The 24,194-nt window shown below is 37.1% G+C and overlaps 1 protein-coding gene across 13 annotated transcripts in view; it reads right to left on the reverse strand.

Annotated features, from left to right (window-relative positions):
- The window catches only part of STXBP5 (syntaxin binding protein 5), a 102,952-nt gene that overhangs the window by 59,075 nt on the left and 19,683 nt on the right, over window positions 1–24,194 (reverse strand). For all 13 annotated transcript variants that reach the window (XM_039568501.1, XM_039568504.1, XM_039568502.1 and 10 more), the window contains 4 exons: window positions 15,458–15,539; window positions 14,553–14,653; window positions 2,215–2,349; window positions 1,039–1,102 (listed from right to left, as the gene is read on the reverse strand). In XM_039568501.1, the coding sequence (XP_039424435.1) occupies window positions 1,039–1,102; window positions 2,215–2,349; window positions 14,553–14,653; window positions 15,458–15,539 (382 nt within the window). The remainder of the gene's footprint in view (window positions 1–1,038; window positions 1,103–2,214; window positions 2,350–14,552; window positions 14,654–15,457; window positions 15,540–24,194) is intronic.

The raw sequence follows: 24,194 nt of genomic DNA on the forward strand, positions 1-24,194 counted from the left end.
AGAGTCCATAAGCCTGCAATGTGATTCAAACCTAATTCTACAGAGAAACACACTAGCTATGCACTTACTGCAGTGAGCTTCACACTAATGAAAAAACCTCTACTCATTAAATTTTCTGCTGGACTGAAACCTCAGGTGTTCAGGATACAAGCTGATAACTAGCTAAAACTTTCAAACCACTGCTAAGACAACAGGATCATTCCCTCTACAATTTAATCTACTACTGACATGAAAAGCAAAAAGTAGACAAAAAATATTTCTCTTGCATATGCAGAACACTAGTAAGCAAAGTAAGCAAAATGGTATGTCACAGGACAAAGACTCTTGTCTTGCAAGGGCTTCAAGAACATGTACTGTAAAACCTTCTGTCAAGATGAACAGATGTATTATGATTGTTAATACTATCTCATAAGAATGAAAAGGCAAGTCTAATACATAGATCTTTCTCACATATTTTGGTTCACTTTTCTGAAATATCTTGTTGTTATGTAGGCCAGTTTCATTAGCACACAGCACCTAGTGATTATAATAAATTGCCTAAAATGTGAATATGAGTTAGATGTCAAATTCCACAAAACTCCTGTCTCAGATTAGTTAATCTAAAGACAAAGTACATGGTATTCTATAAAAATATGCTGTTTCACAACTTTAAAATGTTTATTTGTATAACATCCAAGAGCATGAAAAAGAGCATGATAATTAATTTCCATCACACTTTCAGCACTCTAGTTATGACAGGCGTTTTTTTTGTAACATCTTAATTTTTATCACTGTAAGTAAAATTCTTTGCTTTTATTTCCAGAAGTTTTGCAGCTAAGGATTTTCATCTGTGTTTTCAAATGTTTCCGATTACAAGATGAATTATTCCAGTAATGTGCCCTACAGTCATGTCTGTACCTTGCCTTGTATTACTTTCAGGGCCTAAAACCTTTGTTGCCCTCATATACTTAATCCTTCCTTAAATAGGAGTGGTATCTATACTTTTAAAAAGCCTTGCTTTGAAAATAACGTATTGAAGAGTCTTTAAACATATCCTACCTTTCCTTCATCCATTGGATTGTCACTAATGTGGACAACAGGTCCTGGGTGAGATTTGGATGACCTAAAACAGAAATACTTCAATTAAAAAAAAAAATGTTTCCCTGCCCTAAACGGCATCACAAAATGATTGGAAGTAATACAGATTCTGCAGATACAGACTCCATGCAAGCAAGTTGTGACATTTCAAAATGGAGTTACTTTTATCTTCAAGCCCATAAATGCTGTGTCTATGTAGACACTTAGTTTCTGTCTTAAGGAACGACTTATTTACTGCCTATCAACAAAAAAATTACCATTAGCTTTAAAAATTTTATCTTAACACCTGTTGTTACAAAATTGACACTGTTGGATAAAATGTTGACTTTTACACTGGAAAACAGGCTTTGCCATTATTAATAAACTGCTCAAGACAGCCATTGTTACAATAACACAGAATTAACATTTTATGTTGACTTCTTGATATTGAAGAAGATGGAAGAATCTTCTGTTAAAGAGCTGTGTTTGCTGCAGCACCCTTTGGCAAGTGATGGACTCCGTGTATTTTTGAAAGTAGATGTACTGGGAACAAAACACCAGCACAGGAAGAGAAGCACACAACTACATCTTTTCCCCTACAAACCGTTATATTTGTACATCCAATTTTAACATTAAAAAAAGGAGAAGAAATTACAATAGCTATAAAATGTATTTTGCTCTTGGAATAGACTTATTTAAATTTGCATTTCAGAAAGTCATTTTCAATTTAGAATACATCAGCCCTCTTAAAAAATACCTATCTTTACACTTTGGTCTTTAATCCCAAACTGTAGAAGTGACATGTCTGTCCAAGTACCAGCCACACCATATTTTAATGTATATTATTTTTTCTTCTATTTTTTCCCCACACACAGTGACTTTTACATCTATTTCTATATTGTCTATTTTGTCTATTTCCATGTCTATCCCAAGAACTATGACAAAATACTGCTAATAGGCAGAAACATATTAACATCAGCACTTCACATTCATGAAAATAAAAAGTATTTACATCACCATGTACTTTGACAGTGTATGCAGTGCAGTAAGATAAATATGGAGGCCACTCTAGACAACGATATTCCTGCAACTGATGTTAACAACATCTGGGACACTCCTGTTCCCTCCCCTCCCAAGACAACACTTGGTTAAACTCACAGTTCAATGGCTTTATTCCACATGATGACATAGCCTGAGAGAGTAAATGATTCCACATTGACAATGTGAATGTTTCCTCTTTCGGTGCCCACATATAGCCATTTGCTTTGGAAAGGCAGATGACAAAATGTTATCCTGAAAGAGAAAGCCACCAAAAAGAAATTAAAGAAATGTCTTTTTGATATCCTGCACTGCAAGGTCTATGCTGCCAAAAGGTAGAAATAAGGCAATAGTCAAACAAGAAGATATATGACAAGTTTGAGGTAAAGTAGAAAAGCCAGTACATGACCAAAGTAAGATATGAAAACATAATGTAGAACCTCAGCCTAAACAAAAAAATAGAAAGCAAGGTATTCTAAAACTCATAAATCATCCAATTAAAAAAAAAAAAATTACAGTCACCTTTAAAAATTACCATATTGAATGTATTTGATCAAGGTTCCTGTCACGTCAAACTTAAAATACAATACTCCTGTAGTCTATAAATCTCCCTTTGGAATCATTCTACCTTCCAGTTTAAAAAGCAAAGGATTTTAGAAGTTACCATATGCAGATAAAGCTGGTTTCAGGTAAGAAGACAAAGACAAAAGATAAAACTCAAGAAAAGTAAGTTTACATGTAATCCAAATTAACCCCTAAAGAGCAAACCTTAGAACAATCCTAAAGAATTATAAAAGTCATTTTAAAAGTAGTTTAAATTTCAGGCTGTTACTTTACTTCTGTCATGTTTTAATATTCTGCCTTATAGTTTTTTCTTCTGCTAGAAGACTCAACAGCTAACACCTGTATGTACCAGCAGAGGACTCCTCTTTGATGGTAGCTCCAGCACAAATAGTAGCGTTTGAAAACCTGATTATTTCTGCCCCCCTTGGGTCCTGATTATTGTTGACTATTTCTTCAAGATAAGGAAGTAACGTCTGTGCAAACTGACAGAATGCTAACTCAAAATTGGAGTCTAGAAACTTTCTGGAAACTCTACACCATTTTAATCTGACAGGGTCTAACATCGAAAGAAATTGCCAAATTACTTAGCTATCAAACTTGGGGTTTCAGAAATGCTTCAGCGATAAGGTAAAACAATTGTACAACAAGAATTTGTTCTGCCAGCTCTAATCCTTAGCTTTACAAATTTTTTTGTTCTTGTTTTCTCCCAGTTGGGTTGCTTATTGCCAAATCCATGCATCACTTCACAAGCCTGTTAAGTATTTATGCAAAGAACAGCTTTAGATCCTTTGCATTATATGCTCTATATGCACACCAACTTGAGCTGAAAGGAAAAAGCACCCAAGGGAGAAATTGCTGTGGCTGAAGAGATGTTAATTTGCACTGCTGGTTTCAAAAGTTAAGGCCTCTGTAGTGATACTACCTGGATTCAGAAGTGTACTATTTTGGGGTCTTTTTCACTTATTTCTTCCTAATTAGGAAACGCACTTTGCTCAAGCAAATATTTCATCTATCTTTTTTCCAACTCAATTTCTTGTCCTTGAATATTTATGCCAAAAGGCTGAACTAACTTTTTTCATTGATGTTTGACAGGAGAAAAATACTATACACATGACTTAAAATGCTCTTCCAACTCATTGAACTTACAGAGGTTGTAACACATTTAACTCTAAGCACACTAATCTGCAAACACCACAGGTTGAAGACTTGTGTTTTCCCAACATCCTTGAAAAAAAATATTTTAATGGAAGCTAAATCACGTACATTGGTACACATTCCTCCTAGGCAGGCAGTTACTGTGTATAAAGATACAGCATAAACATAAACCTTCAGCACTCTGCAACTCCACAGCAGCTTTTTGTGCCAGCACTCCACATGCCAAAAGCAGCTGGCAACCAGATCAGTTGGATCCAAAATCATGGCCTAGCAGCCAGAAAAAATAATCAGTAGCAGGGTTGTAGGCTTGTCTTGATTAGCAAGTTAATATTGTTAATTACAATTGTCCAACACATTTGTTATGAAAACCAATCTATTTCACATTATTTAAAGTGGGCAAAAATAAAAGTTGGGACTTCAGCTTTGACTACTTTAGCACAAGGGTGACACTTAAAGAAGTGCCCAGCTCCTCAATATTCTTGATACTCTTCTTGAATATGCAGGTATATTCAATTTACTGTCTCTTTTGTGCAACTGAGATTAATTTTGTCAAGAGTTAGCAAACAGTGAAGTGATTCCATGACAATAGTAAAAGAACAGAACAAGTAGCTTCACAAAATATTTACAAACTCTTGAAGGCAGGAGGTTGAAAAGACTTCAAACTTGCAAAGTATAGGCACATAACAGAGTTCTTAACCTTATTCTTTGAAGTATTTTACCATTCTTCTACAATGTCTTGTATGATTGTTCTATACACTAAAAAATATTCTAGATCTTTTATTTCACAGAACTAGTTAAATCCAAAAGGAATGGCATGCTGATCCTGCTGTAAGAACCAGCATTTCTCCCTGAATGTAGTAAATGTTACTCCATTTGCAAATAAAAAATATGTTTACTATTTTTTTGTTTTCTTAATACAAAAACTACATCTTCCAATTTTCAGAAACTCAACTATATTTTGACTGGATGACTCATTTCACATAACTGTATTTATTTTAACAATTTACAGAATAATATTTCCAACATTAAAGTTCATGCACTTCATGAGGAGCTTCTCTCCTCCCCCATTAAGGTTTCACCTTAAACTATGTATATTTTAAACAACTTTAGAAGTGTTACAGCCCTCTTAAAAACTAAAAATCAGTGAAGCTATGACCATCCAAATGGTCAGTTGCCTTGTTTGCTCTGCTAAGAATTGGACTGATGATTGAAGGGATTCAAACTCCTTTTGGAGGATGGAAACAAAGGGTTAGAGTCTTGGTAGTGATGCAATACTTGCTTATTTGACACTTGGCCACAGACAGCTTTGTTTTTTTTTTCTGAAAAATGCAGATTTTTCTTTCAGAAACCTATCTTTATGCCACGAGATTAGAATATACTTCATCCATAATGTATTTTAGGATCAACAGAAGCAGAATTGGCCATATAATGCTCTAGCCATTCCTAACACTCGAGCACTCTTCCCCCTCTCTCCCTACCCACAAATGGATATATAATCCATTGTTGGGAAATATAATCAATAAAGTGGAAAATGTAATCAATTGTTGGGAACACAGAATTTGTTCCCAACTACAGATGAAAAAATTTTGTACTAGTATTTCTTGCACATAAACCCCAACTGCCTGAAAACAATGTAGCAGTCAAAAGCAGACTACCACACTTTTCTCCTGTAGCAAGCCATTCTGCCCAAAAAATATTAAAATAGAAGCATCTATGATTTAAAGTAGTCCCGTTTTGTGAGTCTAAAGAGACAGCCTGGGATTGTCTGAGCCAGCAGTCACAGAAAGCAGGCTTTTGCAGGCAGTTCTTTCATGGCACAACAGATTCCTCATGTTGTCTCCAAGGCAATTTCAGCTCCCTCACTAAGTGTAGTACATTTTGTGAAACAGACCAAACTTTTAGCATAAACCAATACTGGGCACAGCATGTCATTTCAAATATTTCACTTTCCCGTATCTTCACAAAGAGAAAGATCCCTTTATAGAAAAAAAAAAAAAATGCTTTAAGGAGATTTATTTTTTCAATGTGGAATCTACAGTACAAACTAACATCATCACTAAAATGAGGTACTGTTACACAACCCCAAAGCAGTTAGGGTAGTTTTAAATTCTCCTGCATCTGTAATTTACTGTAAGCACAAAATCTTCCTCTTCATCGCATACATATTTGCAAAGTTACTCCTTTCCCACCCCCCAAAAAAAACCAAAAAAACCCCAGATTTTTCTTTCTTGCAAAATGAATTTGTAAGAGTTGAACCACCAATAGTTCAAGAAAAAAAAATTATATACAGAAAAGCAAGTGACACACCCGCAAGGGAAAACAATGATAAAATATTTACTGTTCTTACACTAACTAAAATATAATTTAGGATATTGCTTATGGGAGAGTCTTAGCAATGACAAGTGAATCTTCAGTAAGTGGTTTGTAAACCTGCTGAAAGGATTCCCTTTCTTAACTGCAGAGCATGTATCTTTTCTTATAATCTATCAAAGCTATCAAAAAAATCTTAATTGCTGCTGTTTCAACACATATATCAAAACTATTAATATAGCAAGTGATAATACTCCCTACAGGAATTTAATTACAGTAATATTTAAGAAGACAACTTATTAAATTAATACGTAAGTAAAAGAATTAGTTTTTTAAGAGAAAATATTAAGGAAAACTGGCAGGCTGTTAACTTGACTGTATTATTATGACAGCAGAAATCCTTCCAAATTAATCTTTACCTTTTCCTAGTCTACTGCATTATGAAGCATTATATATTCTTCAGAATTTTTCACTGCTTTAACAAAGCACAATGACAAATGCTTTGAAGCATGACAAACACTGATAACAGGTTTTATTGTTAAATCACTAAAATATTTCTCGTGCTTCAGGCTATCATTATAGGTCTGCAGTTACTGTAAGTACACAAGCCGCTCAGATCATTATTGCATCAAAAAAATAAAAGCAAAAGATTAAGCTATCAAAGCTGAATTCTGCACACCTTTATCCTCAACCTTTCACGTATGAGATAGCATCATGTAAAATTCAGAAGCTGAGAAGTTTAATTCTGATGTTAGTGTAGACTCCACATCCATGCACTCTTGTCAAAGTCTTCCACAGGCTTAAAAAGTCAAAAGCCAGTGTCAAAATGACATACTGATGGAAACAAGCGGTGGCTTGGATACTGCCTGACTGTTGCAAAAGGGTCTTTTTCCACATCTGATAACTTCAATAGGCTTAAAACATCTACATGTACAAAAAAGGCCTCAAAGACCAGAAGCCATATGCAGAGGAAGAAATCCTCTTCAATGCATCCCAAAAATGTCCCACCAAAAGAACATGTAGGTAAATGCAGTACATCACAGGAACAGAACCAGGTACTTCAATTCCATTTATATCCCATAACAGCACTCCAAATGGTGCTTCCCCAAATATATTGACTTGAATGGCTGCCTCTTAAGGCAGCTGAGAAGCACCGACGTTCAGTATCTGAGTAGTGGTAGCCACCAGTGGTGTCACAACGGAGTAAGCATGTGTCAGAGCAAGATACTCAAGTACCTTGGGATGACACAAAAAGTAACCAGACCATTGGCATGTCAGACACCCCCAGAGGAGTTCACAAATACATAGTGCGGGGTATTTCACCAGTGGTAAGAAAGCTTCAGATTTCCTGGGTGTTCTGTGTAAATTCTTTCAATACTGAAAAATTCTCTTGGTTTTCAAATCAGTTGCCTCAAAAGGTACATGGGAAGCCACAAATTCTAACTGAAGGAAAAAAAAAAAAGGCCATATCAGAGACGTAGCTCTCCCACAGGAGACAGAAAAATTATTCCTATCACTGAGGGAGAAGTCTGTCATCGAGGCAGAACTTAAAGACCAGAGGTCAAATTCTGCCCAAGAAAGTGGCAGTTGGCCATTCTATGCCTCATATCACTGTGAAAGTCAGTGTGAAAGAACCAGCTAACAGAGCAACTGAGGCAATTCAAAACCCATTTCTCAGAAATTTGAAATTTCTGAGTGACAGGACTCAGCATTTTGGTTCTGCCTCAGTGCTAAAGGCAGCAGAAGGCAACTGATGCAACTGCAGTTCCATCAACCACACTGACATGTGGAACTCTGCATGCGTGCATGGCCTCAAGGAAACATTTTTCAAAGGAATTTTACCCTTGTGAAAGAAACATTCACATATATGGCAAATCCAGACAGTCAGTAAGTTAATTTTCTTCTGCTAATTTCTTGAAACAGGATCAAACTCCTTCTAATTACATCCCCCAGTGAATCACCACTGAGTTAAAATTTTAAGCTCACTAGGTAAAAGGTTTTACATGACACCATCATGGCAAGCAGACCCAGTGATTATTTCCTCTCACTCTGAAGAAAGTCACTTTAAAAAGTGGGAGAAAAAAAAAACCCAAAACCCAAACAAGAACAAACCCCAAACCAAAAACTTAAGTTATGTGTGAAAAATGAACCAAAACCACATAAACAATGTCTATCATCACCTGCTCTCACAGGCAAGACAACCTGTATGTCCTTCTGCCATCCACAAAGTGGCAGAATTGGTCAGTTTATAAATTCAAGGTGAAAGAAAACTCCCACTTTGGCTAAGGCACAGGCTGAGTACAAAGTTACAGTAACTAACAGGGCAACATACATGCCAAGACAAGTTTAAATTCTTATTAATAAGTAAACACAAGTGGGATCTTCCACTCTCTGTAGACAGTGTTCCAAACACAATGCTAAAGTTGCTGTTTACAGCAGGATACAAAGCCAAAGATATTTTTTGCATAATTTTGTAACTCTGAATTATGCAATTTCATGTTGTAGAAAACTATTTAAATCCCACAGCACAGAAGCTGATATAGTTGACATATTAAAAATTGAACTGCTATCAAGGCATTCAGAGATCGATATGCAGAGCACTCACACGAAACACTCAGTTCTGGTTTTATACCATTCTTGCTTTGTGACTTACCATAAAGACAAACTTTCTTTTGGCATTAGAACAGGGAATGTCAGCTCAGGAAGGATGTAAGTCTTGGATAATGAAAGAAACTTTTCATACTTGTATACAAAGTTGGTTTGCTTTGGCTGGCAAAGGGGTCTCAAATTTGTAATCCTATGTTCCTTTTTCTTTTTTTTTTTTTAAATCAAGTTACTTTGTCCCTCCACCCTCTCAAACAGGATCTGTGAAAGTCTGTGGTTAGTGATACGTTTGACCTTTCACACCTTAGATCAGCACCAAGTTTAACAGTTCCTGCATAGCAGGAAACTAAAGCCAGATTAGGTATCTATCTATCTATGTATCTCACAACATGCTTTCAATATTTACTCTAATAAGATGTGTTAACTACACATATTTCAGAGCTAGCCTCGTGTGACATTTATATTTATTACTGAGTTAAAGCAAACTTGACATGAATCTTGCATTACTTGTTAACACACAACAATCTTGTGTTTAAGATACTTTTACATAGATATGTAGATGACAAAGGAACTAGATAGTGATCCACTGAAGACACCTTAGAGAAGTATGAGATACTAAGTTCACACACTGAATTGTGCATTCTGAAAAGAGGTAGTATTTAGACACTTTTAATTTGCATGACAAGTCACACAAGCAATTGCTCACCATCATTACGTATTTTTGTCCCGGCCCCTACACACCGCTTCTCACAGTCAAGTAACAGTGGCCAAGCATGACATTGGTTTACTATCTCCTAACTCTGCTTTGGTAACTAGAACATAAAGCAGCTGCAAAACCCCCATGAATGCAGCAAACAAAAGGCTAGAAAACTTGAACTAGCTTGTTTTGCACTGAGCTTTTGACATCTGTCAGTAACTTCAGCTAACTGATTTGTTATGTATCTAAAACCTCACACTTCAGAAGACTTGCTTCAAATTACTAACCATCACTGTTACAAAAGGCAGTCAGGAGCTATAAATCCATTAAAGGTCAGGTTGTTATCTACAGATTCTCAACTAATTTAATGATTCAACAGAAAGCAGCATATTTCAGGACTCTTGGCCACTGCTTTTAAAGAAATGTGTTGCTCAAATCTAAGATGATGCAAGTTACCCAAAGACATTTTCCACGAAGCAGAACATAGCCCGTAATGGCATAGAATTACATTAAAAGGAATCAGCTCTTTCTCACCACTCCCTGTTCTTAAAAGTCATGAGTAGAAAAGCAAGAATTCACATCACTTTCCTGTCATATACTAAAGAGTGCTTTCTGAAATTCTTTACAGATTTAAAACTCAAATTTTCAGGTAAGTTTACAAAATACTTAAACACACGACACAAGCATTTATAGACAAGCTAGCTCTGTGGTTTGTATCTTAAGATGTTTAAAACACCTGAAAGTGAGGTAGCCAAATTCAATTACCAACAGGATAAACAAATACGAAATCTAGAAATCGAGTTGTTAGACATGGGGCAGTCATTCTTCCACATGACTAAAAGAAGGGAATTAGCCAGAGCTGTTAAAAGGCTGTGCCAGAAGACTACAGAATTCATTAATGAAGTCATAGCCTTATCACTTGCTTTTTTAATTAATTTTTTTAAACACGGTTAAAGAATAGTTTTCGAGACTAAGAAAATCCTTTCATCTGGGTAGCTAACTGCTACAGTCAGCTTTCTATGCTAAAGAAAACTTTTTAGTTCAAATCTAAACCTTACATAGGACATTGTTATTTAGAAACAAAATCTGAATAAAAATTTGCCTGTGACATATTAAAGTTCAACTCCTGTTAAACAGGACACAAATACTGCTTTTCTTCCATCCCAACACACTTCCAGGTAAATCCAATCAGTTATATAATTTTAAACATTAGCCTCAACAAAATCCTAGAGCAAATACTGAAGCCACTAGATTCATGGCTTCAGTCATATAGTAAGAATTCCAAGATATCTAATCTCCCTTCACAAACTGACAAATTATCATTAGAGAAGGCAGTTATAAGGCTGTGTTGTAGTATACAAAATACTTTAAATAAATCCAGTTTGGTAAGTTAGTTATCCTTATGAACAGATCTTAATCCCACAATAAAAAGTACTTTAAAATTTTTATTAATTAGGTTTATAACATCTTCATGCTTGTGACTTGAGAACGTAGAGGCTGAGAGAAGCTGACTTTAGTTATGGTATGGGTTGTGGTGCTGTACCCCTCTGCCACCCAGGACACTCACTTCTCTGATCTGAGAAATGCTCATTATGCCCTGGCCTTGATGAACTGCATTTGGACTAAGCTCCCCTTGAGCTTATCAGGAACACTGTCTGTCCCCAGGAACTAACAGGTGTCTAATGAACACTTTATTTTTAAAAAACAGCCTTGGAAATTTATTTTTCTTGTCTGAACAGCAACCCAAGTGGAATAATATTTTTGTTGTTGAACACTCCAAGAAAGTTACCAATTCAAATTGGCCAGGATGGAAAATTACTACAACTAAAGCCCACTCTCTTCATATCCTCTAAACAGTGGTCCAAAGTGAGACCCTTTTGAGCTCCTGATTATAAGAGGCTAACGTCTATTAAAGTCCACTGTCTAACAAGCCTATAAGCAGCAGTCCACAGTGAGATCCTTTTGAACTCTCGATTCCCAGAAGGGGCTAATGTGTACGTCTCAAACACAGATAACCAGATGGCTGTGGAGCCAGCCAAGGACTGTTATTACTAACACAGAAGAATTGTTGGTAAAACCAAGGACTATTGGTATTAACACACTATGAGAAAGAGCAAGTTTCGGCTGGAGAAGGGGGGTCAGGTGGAGATAAGAGAAGCACTTTTCCTTTAGAAAAAACACAACACAGTATAATGCAAGTGCAGGAATGAGTGGTAGGAAGTGGACGCGGCAATAAGATGGGATTAGAACCACCAAAGACCCCCAAAGCCCTCTGACTCATTTCCAGAAAGGCCTGAAAGAATGGACTGTACATAACTAATTTACATAGAAAGCAAGAAACCTATCTGTGAGGTGGAGAAACCTGCCCATACAAAGGTACTCCCCCAAGCCTGGGCAATGTCCCCAGGATCCTGGACATCTCATCAGCCAGACCAAGGCAGCTGGATCAATGCTGAAACCAGGACTGACATTCCATCAGCTAGATAAAAAAAGATCAGTAGTTGTCATTTCAGCATCCTTCTTTTCTCCTTTCTTTACTTCTCTTTTCCCCCTCTTTTTCTCTTTTCCTTTAATTCATCCCCCTCTTTAATTTCTCTTTTCTTTTTTTCTTTCACTCTTTTTTTATCTCATCTCTCCCCCTTTATTTCCCCTCTTCCCTTTCACCCTACCCCTTTATCCAAAATCCACTGCCATGTGGTTACATAGTAGGCCAGGGACTAATATGCCCATTTCCATACCAAGTGTGTAATTTATCAATAAAACTTTGATTGTTTGTGGACCCTCTGACTTTTGACATTCCTTTCCACCAATGAGCACTTCTGAATCTTAGGTACTTCCTTTCCCTTAAGGGTGAGTTGTCACAGAGAAGACCCAATTTTATTCATAAACACTCTCCTCAATAAACTTAGTTGTTAATATACACCATAAAATCGACCTAAGAAAAGCCCATTTACTTCAGATTCATACAGCATATTGAACATACTAGGCATAATGAATTACTAAGAACTGAGTGTATAAAGGCCCCTACTTAGAATTATTCAACAGTGAATTTTTTGCGGTTTGAGTTCAAATCAAAATATTTACCTGATAATTAAATTACATGTTATTTTATAAACTAGTCAAAAGAAAACAGAATATTTGAAAACAGTTAACAGTCATCCAGCACAACATAAGTGGCTATGACAATGTACATATCTGGGAATCTTAAGCATTCTGGCTACTTTTATATGTTCTCACAATAGATATTTTAAAATTAAAATTGCTGGAAGAATAAGCCCTTGTCCCAAGCTGTGCTTACGCCACTCATGGTAACTATGGTGCTCTCATTACCTACCTTAGCAAGACAGGATTAGTAACTAATTCAGCCACTAAAGCAACATCAGTGACCGAGCCCCTTTCTACCCACACTCAACTCCCTGTGACAGGTTTTGCTACTGACATCATCACATTGACAGAAAAAGGACAGTTTAAAACTTTCACTTTGCTTAACCAAAGATACCCATACATCTAAAACTCTAAGCCAGCTTACAACAGATTTGCACACAATCAGAATCACCTCCTCAGATACCTGTTTTAAAGCATTAGTTAGAAGCCCACGTTTAAGTGTGATTTCAGGATACAAACCCTAATTTTACACTGACACTTAAGTAGACACTACAAGAGAAAAGTCACTAAAAAAAAGGAAGGGAGAGGTAGGAAATTCAGTTTGGACATACTACTGTATCTCCTACACTTTGATAACCCTCATTAAACTAGGGGTTATAAACTGCATTTCTCTCCATTTGACTTTTATGCTGTATAAAGGAACACTATCAGTCCTCTGGGGTTGAGAATTTGCCTCAGCTAACAAAGCTTTCTGTTTTCCATAAAACAGTTCAGAATCACAGAACTTTCTGGGCCTGAAGGGGGTCTTTAAAGATCACCTAGTCCAACTCACCTGCTGTGGGCAGGGATATCTTTCAGTAGATAGTTGATCAAAGCCCCATCCAACCTATTCTTGAACACTTCCAGGGATGAGGCATCCACTGCCTCTCTGGGCAAGCAGTTACAGTGTCTCACCACCCTCACAGCGAAGAATTTCTTTCAATACCCAATCTAAATCTACTCTCTTTCACTTTAAAGTCATTACCCCTTGTCCTATTTCTACAGGCCCTGGTCAGATTTTATGCATGGTGATTATAGAAATAATTTCAAAAGGTACTTAGAATCCTCTATACACAAAAACCCGGTAGTCTGCATTCATGTTGGTCCTAATGAATTTGTTCATAACCTGCTCTTTAAAACTACAAGGTTACCATTTAACCCACCCAACAGTTTGTTTAGCACTTTACATGACACTACATTAGAAGGTATTACATAAGTATTTAACTTCGTCTGTTGCTACCCATTACTTAAAATTTATTACCTCCTGCCCTATTCAAAAGGGATAAAAGTCACAGATTTTTCTGTGCTCTTGCTAGCATTCTTTGAGCTCCTCAAGCAGTCCATCGCTAATGCATACTGTTCAAAAGCAAACACAGAATTCCAGCTGAGACTTTACATATACTGGAAAAGAAGAAATACTTGCTTTTAAAAAAAAAGTCCATCTTTTTCAGAAATTTAGTCAACTGACTTTCAGAAATTTAATTTGAAATACCTCTTTAGCTTGCTTACAATTCTATTACTTGAGTATAAAAATTTTTAGTCAAAACCCAAGCTGTTTTCAGCTACTCTGATATGAACAAGAGCTCTAACACTACAGAATTCTGCTTTGCCATTAATGGAGAAAAAATTCCAGGTAAAAAAAACTGAATTAGTTCTCCTGTCTTGTTGGTGCATACACTTCCTTTTGTTCCAAAATTCCTCTGAAGACATATATTCAAAGTATTTTATCCCGCCACTTTTTTAAGATGAAAATTGATGTTCAGCAATGCAATACATAAAGTGATAGAAAACACATCTCAGTTTAGGTCAGTAGTGTGTCTATTCACAACTATTTAAGGCCCTAACAGATTGAAATTCAAACCCAGTGTAAGCCCAGTTTCAATTATGTACCAAGTTACAACCTGGACTTCATTAATAAAATCTGATCTTACAATAGCACGTACTGCGATGCTAAGGGGCAGTGCAATAATAACCCAGTCCCTACCGTTCCCGGTTAAATTTGAGTGAATGAAGTATAGCAGGTCTCTTCTGGCGCAAGTTCCACAGGTGTAAGGTGTCATCAGCCAAGGCACTCACAAGAGCTCCCTATGAGAAAGAAAATGTTTTAGTCAACTTGTTTTCATAACCCTAGGAACAGTGTATCATCACAGTGGAAATATACTACATCTTTATTACCAGGAGGAAAAAAATGAGTAAGCATGTGCATCAACACCATAGCACAGGTAAGTTCTAAGTAGCAGGAATGAGACAACTGATGTGATCACACGTTGTTCAGCTCACTCATATTTGTTTCAGTGCTATACTGAGAGGTGGTGGGGAAGAAGCTTTTTCCAGTGTGTGCTCATCAGTTTCCTCATGTCCATCCCTGTAGACAAATCAAGCAATGAACTGAGCTACTAATATCTATGTGCTGAGAAAGCTAGTGAGGTCCCTCTAAAAACCTGTCTCTAGCTAGCTCAAGAACAGCACTGCTGTCAGATCTCAGCTGCTACATCCCTAGCAAAACACATCTGAAACTGAGGCAGCATTATTCAGTTCATGTCTAAGACTGTAACTCTATCAAAATAAAACTAAGTACCTACTGAAACTGGTAGTACTATTGGAAAAGTACTTCACCACTTGCAAAGATAACTTGCAATGTTCAAGGACACAAAATGATATTCCTAGTTCTTGCTTATAACAAAAGAGTACTCTAGAGACAAAGACATTCTCAGCAGTTAGTCAAGCATTTTCCAAAACTAAAAAAGTTAATTTATTTATAATTATTATTACTGTTTGCTATTCATGCTACATCACTTATATTAGCTAATTTTAATGCTTGCTTAATGAAAAATTAAAGAAAATATGCTCCATACCTTCTCTGAATTACACATAAATTATTTTACTAACCTCATTAATCAGGAACTGAAGTTGGATTACTGCAGCTCCACTGTCATGTTGACAGTAGCATTCAACTCCTGGCCGACCAAAGCTGGAATTGGCACCATTAAGGAATAATTGTTGCATGTAACAAACAAAACACACAGCATAACCAACATTTTCACTTTCACTAATACCACATTCACACAGGCTAAGATCCTGCTTCTAGCTAGTGCACTCAACATATCTAATCACACAGAGCTGTTACCAAAACAGTAGTTTATAAATGCCACAAAGTAACACAAAATTTGAAAGACCTACTATGAAATATAAAAATTATGTATAACTGCTTAACTTACAGTGATTTAAGGGATTCTTCATCATGGACAACTTGAAGAATGTTGAAGAAGTTATTTTAACAATATTAAATATAAGAACTACAATAAAAGGAAGTTAATCTAAATAAACATCATAAAAAAATTATTGCATTTTTCAAATGCCAAAGGATCTTTCTCACCATTTAAACATTACTTAAGGTAAAAAGAGCTGAATAATATAAGGCATATTAAAAAAAATCTGCTGTGACAGAGATGAGAAGATCAGTAGTCAAAATATGGAGGAGTCAATGGAAAATTATGTATAATGTAAATTTCCAGGATCTCTGTATGAAGACTTCCTGGATTCACACCAGCTATGAGATAACAAAAGCTTGCTCATTTTCACTCTCATATGTAAATTAGTCCTATCCTTCCATAATGAATATTGATAGAAGCAGCAGCAAAACAGATTCTTTCAGTTCTCCATACATAACTCATTTATTAGTTGCAAACATTCTGTATTTTATATGTGGTTATGCACCTGCTTCTGATACAAAATTAAGTTCTCCAACATCTAGGAGATCGAGCAGAAACAACAGAGGAATTAAGCAAACTGGTCAATATTTCATCATCACTGTATGCCCAGAGTTTCTGGACTATAATTTGTCAGGGCTGAACACTTCTTGTTTTAAAGAAGCACCTTAGTTTTTGGAAGAAAGGAAATGATTCCAAAGCTGTATACAAAACAGGGAATGTATGTACAACTTTTTCCTCTCAGTATATGCTAAAAATTAATAAAACAGTGTAATTCTCACCCATTCTGCAAGCTTTCCATTTACTGAGAAATTGCTGAAAAAAACCAAAGTGGATAAAATGTGCATTCTTAAAAAACATGTGCATTCATGCTACAGGCAGTTGGAAGGCCGAAAAGACTACTAGGCTGCATGCAAATCAAAACCCAGACACATCTCCTGCTCAGCCTCTAAGCTGGTGAAATAAAATGTAAGTAGAAAAACAGCAGGGAGAAGTCTGCTTCAACACACTGCAATATTTTAACTTTAGAACTTGAATCACATTCTTCTAGACTAATGAATCTGCATAACATCCAGCTAAGTGGTGAGATATACACTAAACAGATGTTGAATATTCCCCCAAACTTAATACCAGCTTTCTTCCCCCAACAGAGTAAGTAATTTAATTTTGTTCTGCCATGTAAGGACTTAAAGAGTCAGATAGCCTCACCTGTTTTTTTGCTTTTATTTTACATTCTTACATTCTTATCAATATGTTTTTTTACAAAGAACTCATCTGTATTCCAGTCACAGTTTATATCTTAAAAAAAAAAAAAAAAAAAAAAAAAAAAAGAGTAGAGGGGGTGTTGTCCCCATAAATGATACCTTCCTACACCAACTCAGAATACTTTTAATGTAAAATCATTGCTCTTATATTAACTATGGATTGATTACACAAATTGCCAGATTGAAAAAACCCACAAGGAATAACAAGTTTCAGAGCCGATGGCCTTCGGCCTTCCTCATGCATCTGCATTCACTTGAATTAATAATTATTTGCAGAAGTAGACAAAAACAATTTCCAAATGTGAGATTCAGATGCTTACAGGAATTGAATTAACAAAATATAGGAATAAAACTTGTTTATCTGCACTGACACAGGTAGTGTTCTAATAAAAGATTTTCCCAGGCCCTCCCCTGAACATCATTTTCCAACATAATTAAATGCAAACCTTGCTCATAAATCCAGAGTTGATTTGGAATTGAGACTCTACAGCTACCTTGCCTCAAAATAAGAGGAATATGACCCAGAAAAACATAAGTCCATAGACTGCTCGAGTTACTTCTGCCTTCAAATTATATTCCTCAGATGCTTTCTGCAAGCACTTCTGATGCTAATATTTCTGGAAGCACTGTTATAACTAGTCAGTAAAAATTTCATTATTAAGAATATTTCAATGTTTCCTTAAACAAAAAATTCTTCCACATTTTCCAGCACTAGGAGTAAGATCACACAAGTTTTACATATTCAAAGCAAATCCCTCTTTAACAAATTAGTGGAAACTCCCATCCAGATGTGAAAATAGTTTGGCCTCTTCTGTAGTGCTTGCTGTCATTTAAAAAAAAAAAAAAATTGTCCTTGCAGTTAGTCTTATTTAGTTTCTTTACTCAAGGATTATGGCATCTTCACTTTTTCACCTAGTAGCTAAAATTATTCTTCTCATCTCAAATTAATATCATCCTCCTAACCAGCATTAATCTTCTTTTCTAAAGCCATGCAAAGCCTCCCAGTTTTGCAGGGTATGCTGAATTGAAAAAGCACGTCACAAAGCCTGACTGTGGAAGGATAATACATGCCCATTTCAGTACATGTGAAGCATTTCTCAACCACACAAAACAGGCAGCAGCCCAGGAAATGCAGTTTGCCCAAATCTGCTATACTTGTGTATGTGTGCTTTAGGCAAGAGAGCTCCCTGTACTAAGCAGTGATCATCTACTACATAGTTGTTCCCAAAACAGGCAAAAATTATAATGAATAATGACAAGATGAGCAAAGCATTTTAATTTGGTAGACAGGAAAAACTCTGCCAAAGACCTAGGGCAGCTTTAGAGGAAATAGTCTGCTCTGAGCAGTTTTCTAATCAAAGACCCATCCCTGCTCCTTCAATTCCAAGCAGTTCATTCTACTATCCCTGCTTCATTCCCTATTCCAATTATTAACAAATTGGATAAATTAATAGCTTCTCAGCTGTACCTTTGAATATTGCTTCCATGTTCCCCACTGCCTTTTGGAAATTAACCCTGGAAAACACTAGTATTTCATTGTCTTCAAGGATATTTTTTAAGAAAACAAGAGACAACAGCTGTGCCTGAGAGAAGAAAGAGATAACATGCTCATGTCCTAACATCAGTGTTCATTTTCATAACTGCTAGAAGTGCAGGTAATACACAAGAAAATCACAGTATGACCTTAATTTAGTATCACATAACACATGAATTCATATCCCATAACACTGATTTCACTTTAATTTATGAGAAAGGCAACATTCCCAAAAGATATTTTTTCAAACAAGCTTCAGACTTAAGCTTACACTTTAGGCATTTCAGTTAGCAATATGCAAGTTGTCTCTGCAAAATACTCTTTTTTAAAGTTATTACTATTATTTATAGCTTAGCTACATAGCAGCAACTCAGTTCGCATCTGCCCTTAGAAATCATGTCTGAAAAATTAATTCCAGAATATTTATGAAAGTCAGAGAAGACCAGTCTTTTTTTTTTTTTTAATTCTTTAGTTACTCTGAGTAGACCTATGGAGTACTGGGGCATTCTTCACCTTGATGCCTCTGACATAGAAAACAGTTGCAAAATCTATAGTTATCAGTTCAACCCTCAGCATAAGGCAGTTGTCCAAAATCACAGAATCATTTAGATTGAAAAAGACCTCTAAGTTCATCAAGTCCAGCCTTTCACCAATCACCACCTTATCAACTAGACTACGGCACTAAGTGCCACTTCCAGTCTTTTCCTGAACACCTCCAGGGATGGTGACTCGACCACCTCTCTGGGCAGTCCATTCCAATGTTTAACAACCTTTCCCACGATGAAATTTTTCCTGATATCCAACCTAAACCTCCCCTGGCACAGCTTGAGACTACGTTCACTTGTCCTGTCAGGAGAAGAGGCCAATCCCCACCTGGCAACACCCTCCTTTCAGGCAGTTGTAGAGAGTGGTAAGGTCTCCCCCGAGCCTCCATTTCTCCAGGCTAACCACTACCAGCTACCTCAGCCATTCCTAACAAGACTTGTGCTCCAGACCCTTCACCAGCTCTCTTGCCCTTTTCTGGACATGCTCCAGCACATCAATGCCCTTGTAGTGAGGGGCCCAGAACTGGACACAGCACTCGAGGTGTGACCTCACCAGTGCTGGGTACAGGGGGACAATCACTGCCCTGGTCCTGCTGGCCACACTATTGCTGATACAGGCCAGGATGCCACTGGCCTTCCTGGCCACCTGGGCACAGCTAGTTCAAGTTCAGTCAGCTGTCAAAAAGCACCCCCAGGTCATTTTCTATTGGGCAGCTTTCCAGACACTTTTCCCCAAGACTTCAGTGTTGCACAGGGCTGCTGTGATTGAAGTGCAGGCCCTGGCACTCGGCCTCATTGAACCTCATAGCACTGGCCTCACCACATTGATCTAACCTGTCCAGATCTGTCTGCAGAGCCTTTCTACCCTCCACCAAATCAACATTCCCATCCAGCTTCGTGTCATCTGTGAACTTACTCAGGGTGCACTTGATCCCCTCATCCAGATCATCAGTAAAGATATTAAACAGAACTGGCCCCAACACTGAGCCCTGGGGAACACCACCTGTGACCAAACACCAACTGGATACAACACCATTCACCACCACCCTCTGATCTGGCCATTTTAACCCAGCAAAGAGTATACTTGTCCAACCCATGAGCAGTCAGTTTCTCCAGAAGAATGCTGTGGGAAACAGAGTCAAAGGCTTTACTAAAGTCCAGGTAGACAACATCCCCAGCCTTGCCCCTCGTGCACAAGGTAGGTCACCTGGTTTCCTAAACCCATGCTGGCTGGGCCTGAACCCTTGGCTCTCCTGTAAGCGCCATGCGATCACACTCAAGACAACTTGTTCCATAACCTTCCTGGACACCAAGGTCAGGCTGACAGGCCTGTAGTTTCCCAGATCCTGCTTCCTGCCCTTCTTGTGGATGGATGCCATGTTGGCCAACCTCCAGTCAACCTCCCTGGGTAGCCAGGACTAATGATAAATGATGGAGAGCAGCTTTGTGAGCTCTTCCACCAGCTCCCTCAGTACACGTGGATGAATCCCATCTGGTCCCACAGATTTATGAGTGCCTAAATGGCTCAGCAGGTCACTAACTGCTTCTTCCTGGATTACAGGGGGTCTAATTCTGCTCCTGTCCCTGTCTTTCAGCTCAGCAGGCTGTATACCCTGAGGTATACAAAGACATTTATAATTTAAATTATTTTCCAAACTATCACCACACAGGTATTGGCATCTTTTTTTTATTACACTGTTATAAAAAGTCTTGATAGTACAGCAAAGACAGACCAGGTATCAGAATTGCCACTGTTACAATAGCTCAAGAGTTTTAAGACAAATCTGAAACTGTAGCAGCTTTTAATATTCATTCCTAGATACTTCTCAAAACTGTAGCTGTAACACCTAACAGTACTTAAACATTTGACAGTTTTGACCAAAAAAGAGGATTATTGGCTAGAGAAAGACACAAACCACTGATTTGAATTGCATACAAAACCCTAAAACCAGTAGATGACTCGATGTATGCTTATGTATACCAGTCCATAGCATACAGTTCTCCAGGACTGCATAATATACCTGCATATTTTACTATAGTCATGTATGTGTAGCAGTTTTCCACTTAATCAGACCCCAAATCATTAAAAAAAAAAAAAATGCACCACTGTATCTCATCAAATCTAATGAGTACTATTACTTTCGCATACATAATCTACAGCAACCATCTCAAAGAACAATCTGTCAAGACACAGTTATTTAGCAAGAGACAGTTATTCAAAAATTCAGAAAATACTACAGTCAAATACTGTCTAGAAAATACACTTTGACCTTTCACATCCATGTACTACCAAACAAGATAAAATATAATTTGTCCTTTTGGTGACAGGGGAGTGTAAGGAGGGAGGCCGGTAACAGGCACAACATTTTAAAAAGTGATGTTAGATCCTATTACAAATATCACAGTAGTTTAACAGGGTATAGCAAACTACTACTGCTGTTTGCTATTGCAGCTTTAGAACTTCCAGTCAAGTGGTGATTAAACAACTGGCTGGAAGCTCAATTTCTCAAATTCCAAATGAGCTACCAGTAATGTTCATTTCTAAATTAGTGCAGAGCAGCTTCCTTAAGTATTTACTCTGTTTATAGAAAAATGCTCAGCTCCTTTAAACACCAGAAGCCAAATGATTCAATGTCAACTTGCAAAAAAAAAAAAAAATCTCAGACTGATAGAGTAAAAAGGAGCTCTGTTTTGAAAAATACCAAAGTCTATAGATCTCAGCTAAAGTTTGTTCACTGGTTTTTGTATAAAGGTAGTTGTAGCTATTTTAAAGCACAAAACCACCTTTTTTTGCCTCAATTTGCATGAGTTTTATATTTTAAAATTAAACAATGCCTGAACTAGTTTGCATGTAAGCTGATAGTGAACAGGTAGGGAGCAGTAACTTAAATACAATCCATTTTTAACAACAACAGATAGGGATCAAAGCACTTCTTAAGCTTCAATCTTGCTTACATAAATATGCACAAATACAGCATTTCCCAAATAGCTATGGAAAGTGCCAGCAACTTTTCTGTAAAGGCTGTATTTGGTAGATTTTCTCAGAGCTGTCAGTGAGAGGCAATCGTTCATTGGAACAAGATGTAATTGAGCAGTACAAATGCACACAAGATTAAAAAACCCCAATGACTTAAAATTAAACAAGAAGCAAAATTGGTTTTAATGATAAGTTTCTATATGCACAATTTACAGATGGCAAAGCATGCCATTAAATGAAGAGGTAAAAACATCAATTTAGACCAAACAAGAAAAAAACCTAAAAAGGCTACAGGCTTTCCTTGATTTTACTGACTTTGCATTCTGATACAGGTTGTACTCCTTTAGTCTTAGACCTGTATTTCAGCACTAACAATGCAAAGAAGGTGACTAACCCACTACTTTTTCTGGGCAGGATGGAAGAGAAGGAGAAGAGTAGAACACAAGGGTAAGAAACTTACAAATACTGGTTCCTATGACTACACAAGATGCAGTGAAATGGGTGGCAGCTCCTAATTCAGTAAAGTTTTTCCAAAGACTGCATACATAAGAGTAAATTCAGGAGATAATTATGTATTTTTGAAGAACTTCATCAAAATACAGAGGTAAAAACCTTAGCTGTCTGTTGCATGCTTCCAAATCCTACTCACCTGTTATCCATTTAATCCAGTTTAGTTTCCAAGTCAAACTTCAACATACTAGATCACAATATTAATAATTAACCAGGCTTTTCCTCTTTACATGCATAGCTTCTTGGCCAAGAATAAAGGCAGAGGCATTCTATGCTCCTAGAACTGATGTACACTTGGAATAAGAATGATGTCTCTTCCCAGAGTCCAGATGTACAGACATTGCCAAGAGCAGCATTAACGAGTGTAATGTTCTAGAACTAGATGCTAAGTGAATTTATATACTTATTTAATTCAGCTTATGAAAGCATAAATAACCATGGATATTATCTAATAAAAGGACAATTTAACATTTACTAAGAACATGGCCAATCCTTACCCAATCAATTATTGTCTGTCAACACCTATTTCTGACTGTAAAGTGTTTTGCTAGGTCCAGAAATCACTCTTCATTCACAGCATAATCTAAAATACTTCTCCTTAACTCTTGTCTGACAAGCAAGTTCTCTTCAGTTATTACCAAGTCACCAACCACTGGATAGAAGTGACATAAGACTAACTATAATCACCAGTCATTCCGTCTCAGCTTTGTTCACACACAAGCCTATTCTCCAATCCCCTCCTCACAAACTTCATAGCAGTGAGTGTAGTCTCCTGAGCCAATTTTACTTGTACCTCATTAACCCTTTACACCATTATGGGGTTATATAGAATAAGACCACAGGTACTGTTCTAACTTATGTAAGCTACCTCATCTTGTGTGTCCCCCTTCTGTTATCACTCAGCAGACATTTATGGTTATTGTCACAACTTTCCTTTTGGCACCAATGCCTGATTTCTCAAATTAATTACTAATCCCATTTAAATCCTTTTCTACCTCAAGCCAGGTGTTGCCCCATCCTTTGCTATTCAACTTACCACTCAACTTACTCACTTGGTTTGATAAAGGCAGCAGAAAAAGCAGGTGACTTAGGCATAGGAAGAGGTCTTAAAGAAGATCTCAAATTAAAATAAAAGTTGGTCATGTGTATGAACTTCTCCCCCAGACTTTGCTGTAGTTTCTCTCTCAGTACCGGTATCAGCTCCTTCCTTTGGACCCAGTCTTTTAACACTTGACTTGTGGATGAGGCTTAAATCTACCCTTCTGTTTCTCACACCATTTTGCATCGTGCTAACAACAGAAATAACTTCCTCTTCCAAACATCCTTCTGAAGGAAGTTTAATCATTGGAAGTTTTATCAATACAGTGATGCAGGTATACCATGTTTCTGCTTACACAGCTTTTTGAAGTAGTTACCAGCAAAGTCACTTGTCGGAGTGCTAAGCAGGTCACGGATTAGAAGTACCAACACTTCCATGGTATCAGGCAAGAAGGAGAAACTTAGATCCCAGATCCAGGTGGCAGGTACAAGTTTACCTCTTCTGTCTATATCAACTTGGTATGACAATCTGTCCCCAGATCCATAGC

This window comes from Corvus cornix, chromosome 3, assembly GCF_000738735.6.
Source record: "Corvus cornix cornix isolate S_Up_H32 chromosome 3, ASM73873v5, whole genome shotgun sequence".
Lineage (NCBI taxonomy): Eukaryota > Metazoa > Chordata > Aves > Passeriformes > Corvidae > Corvus > Corvus cornix.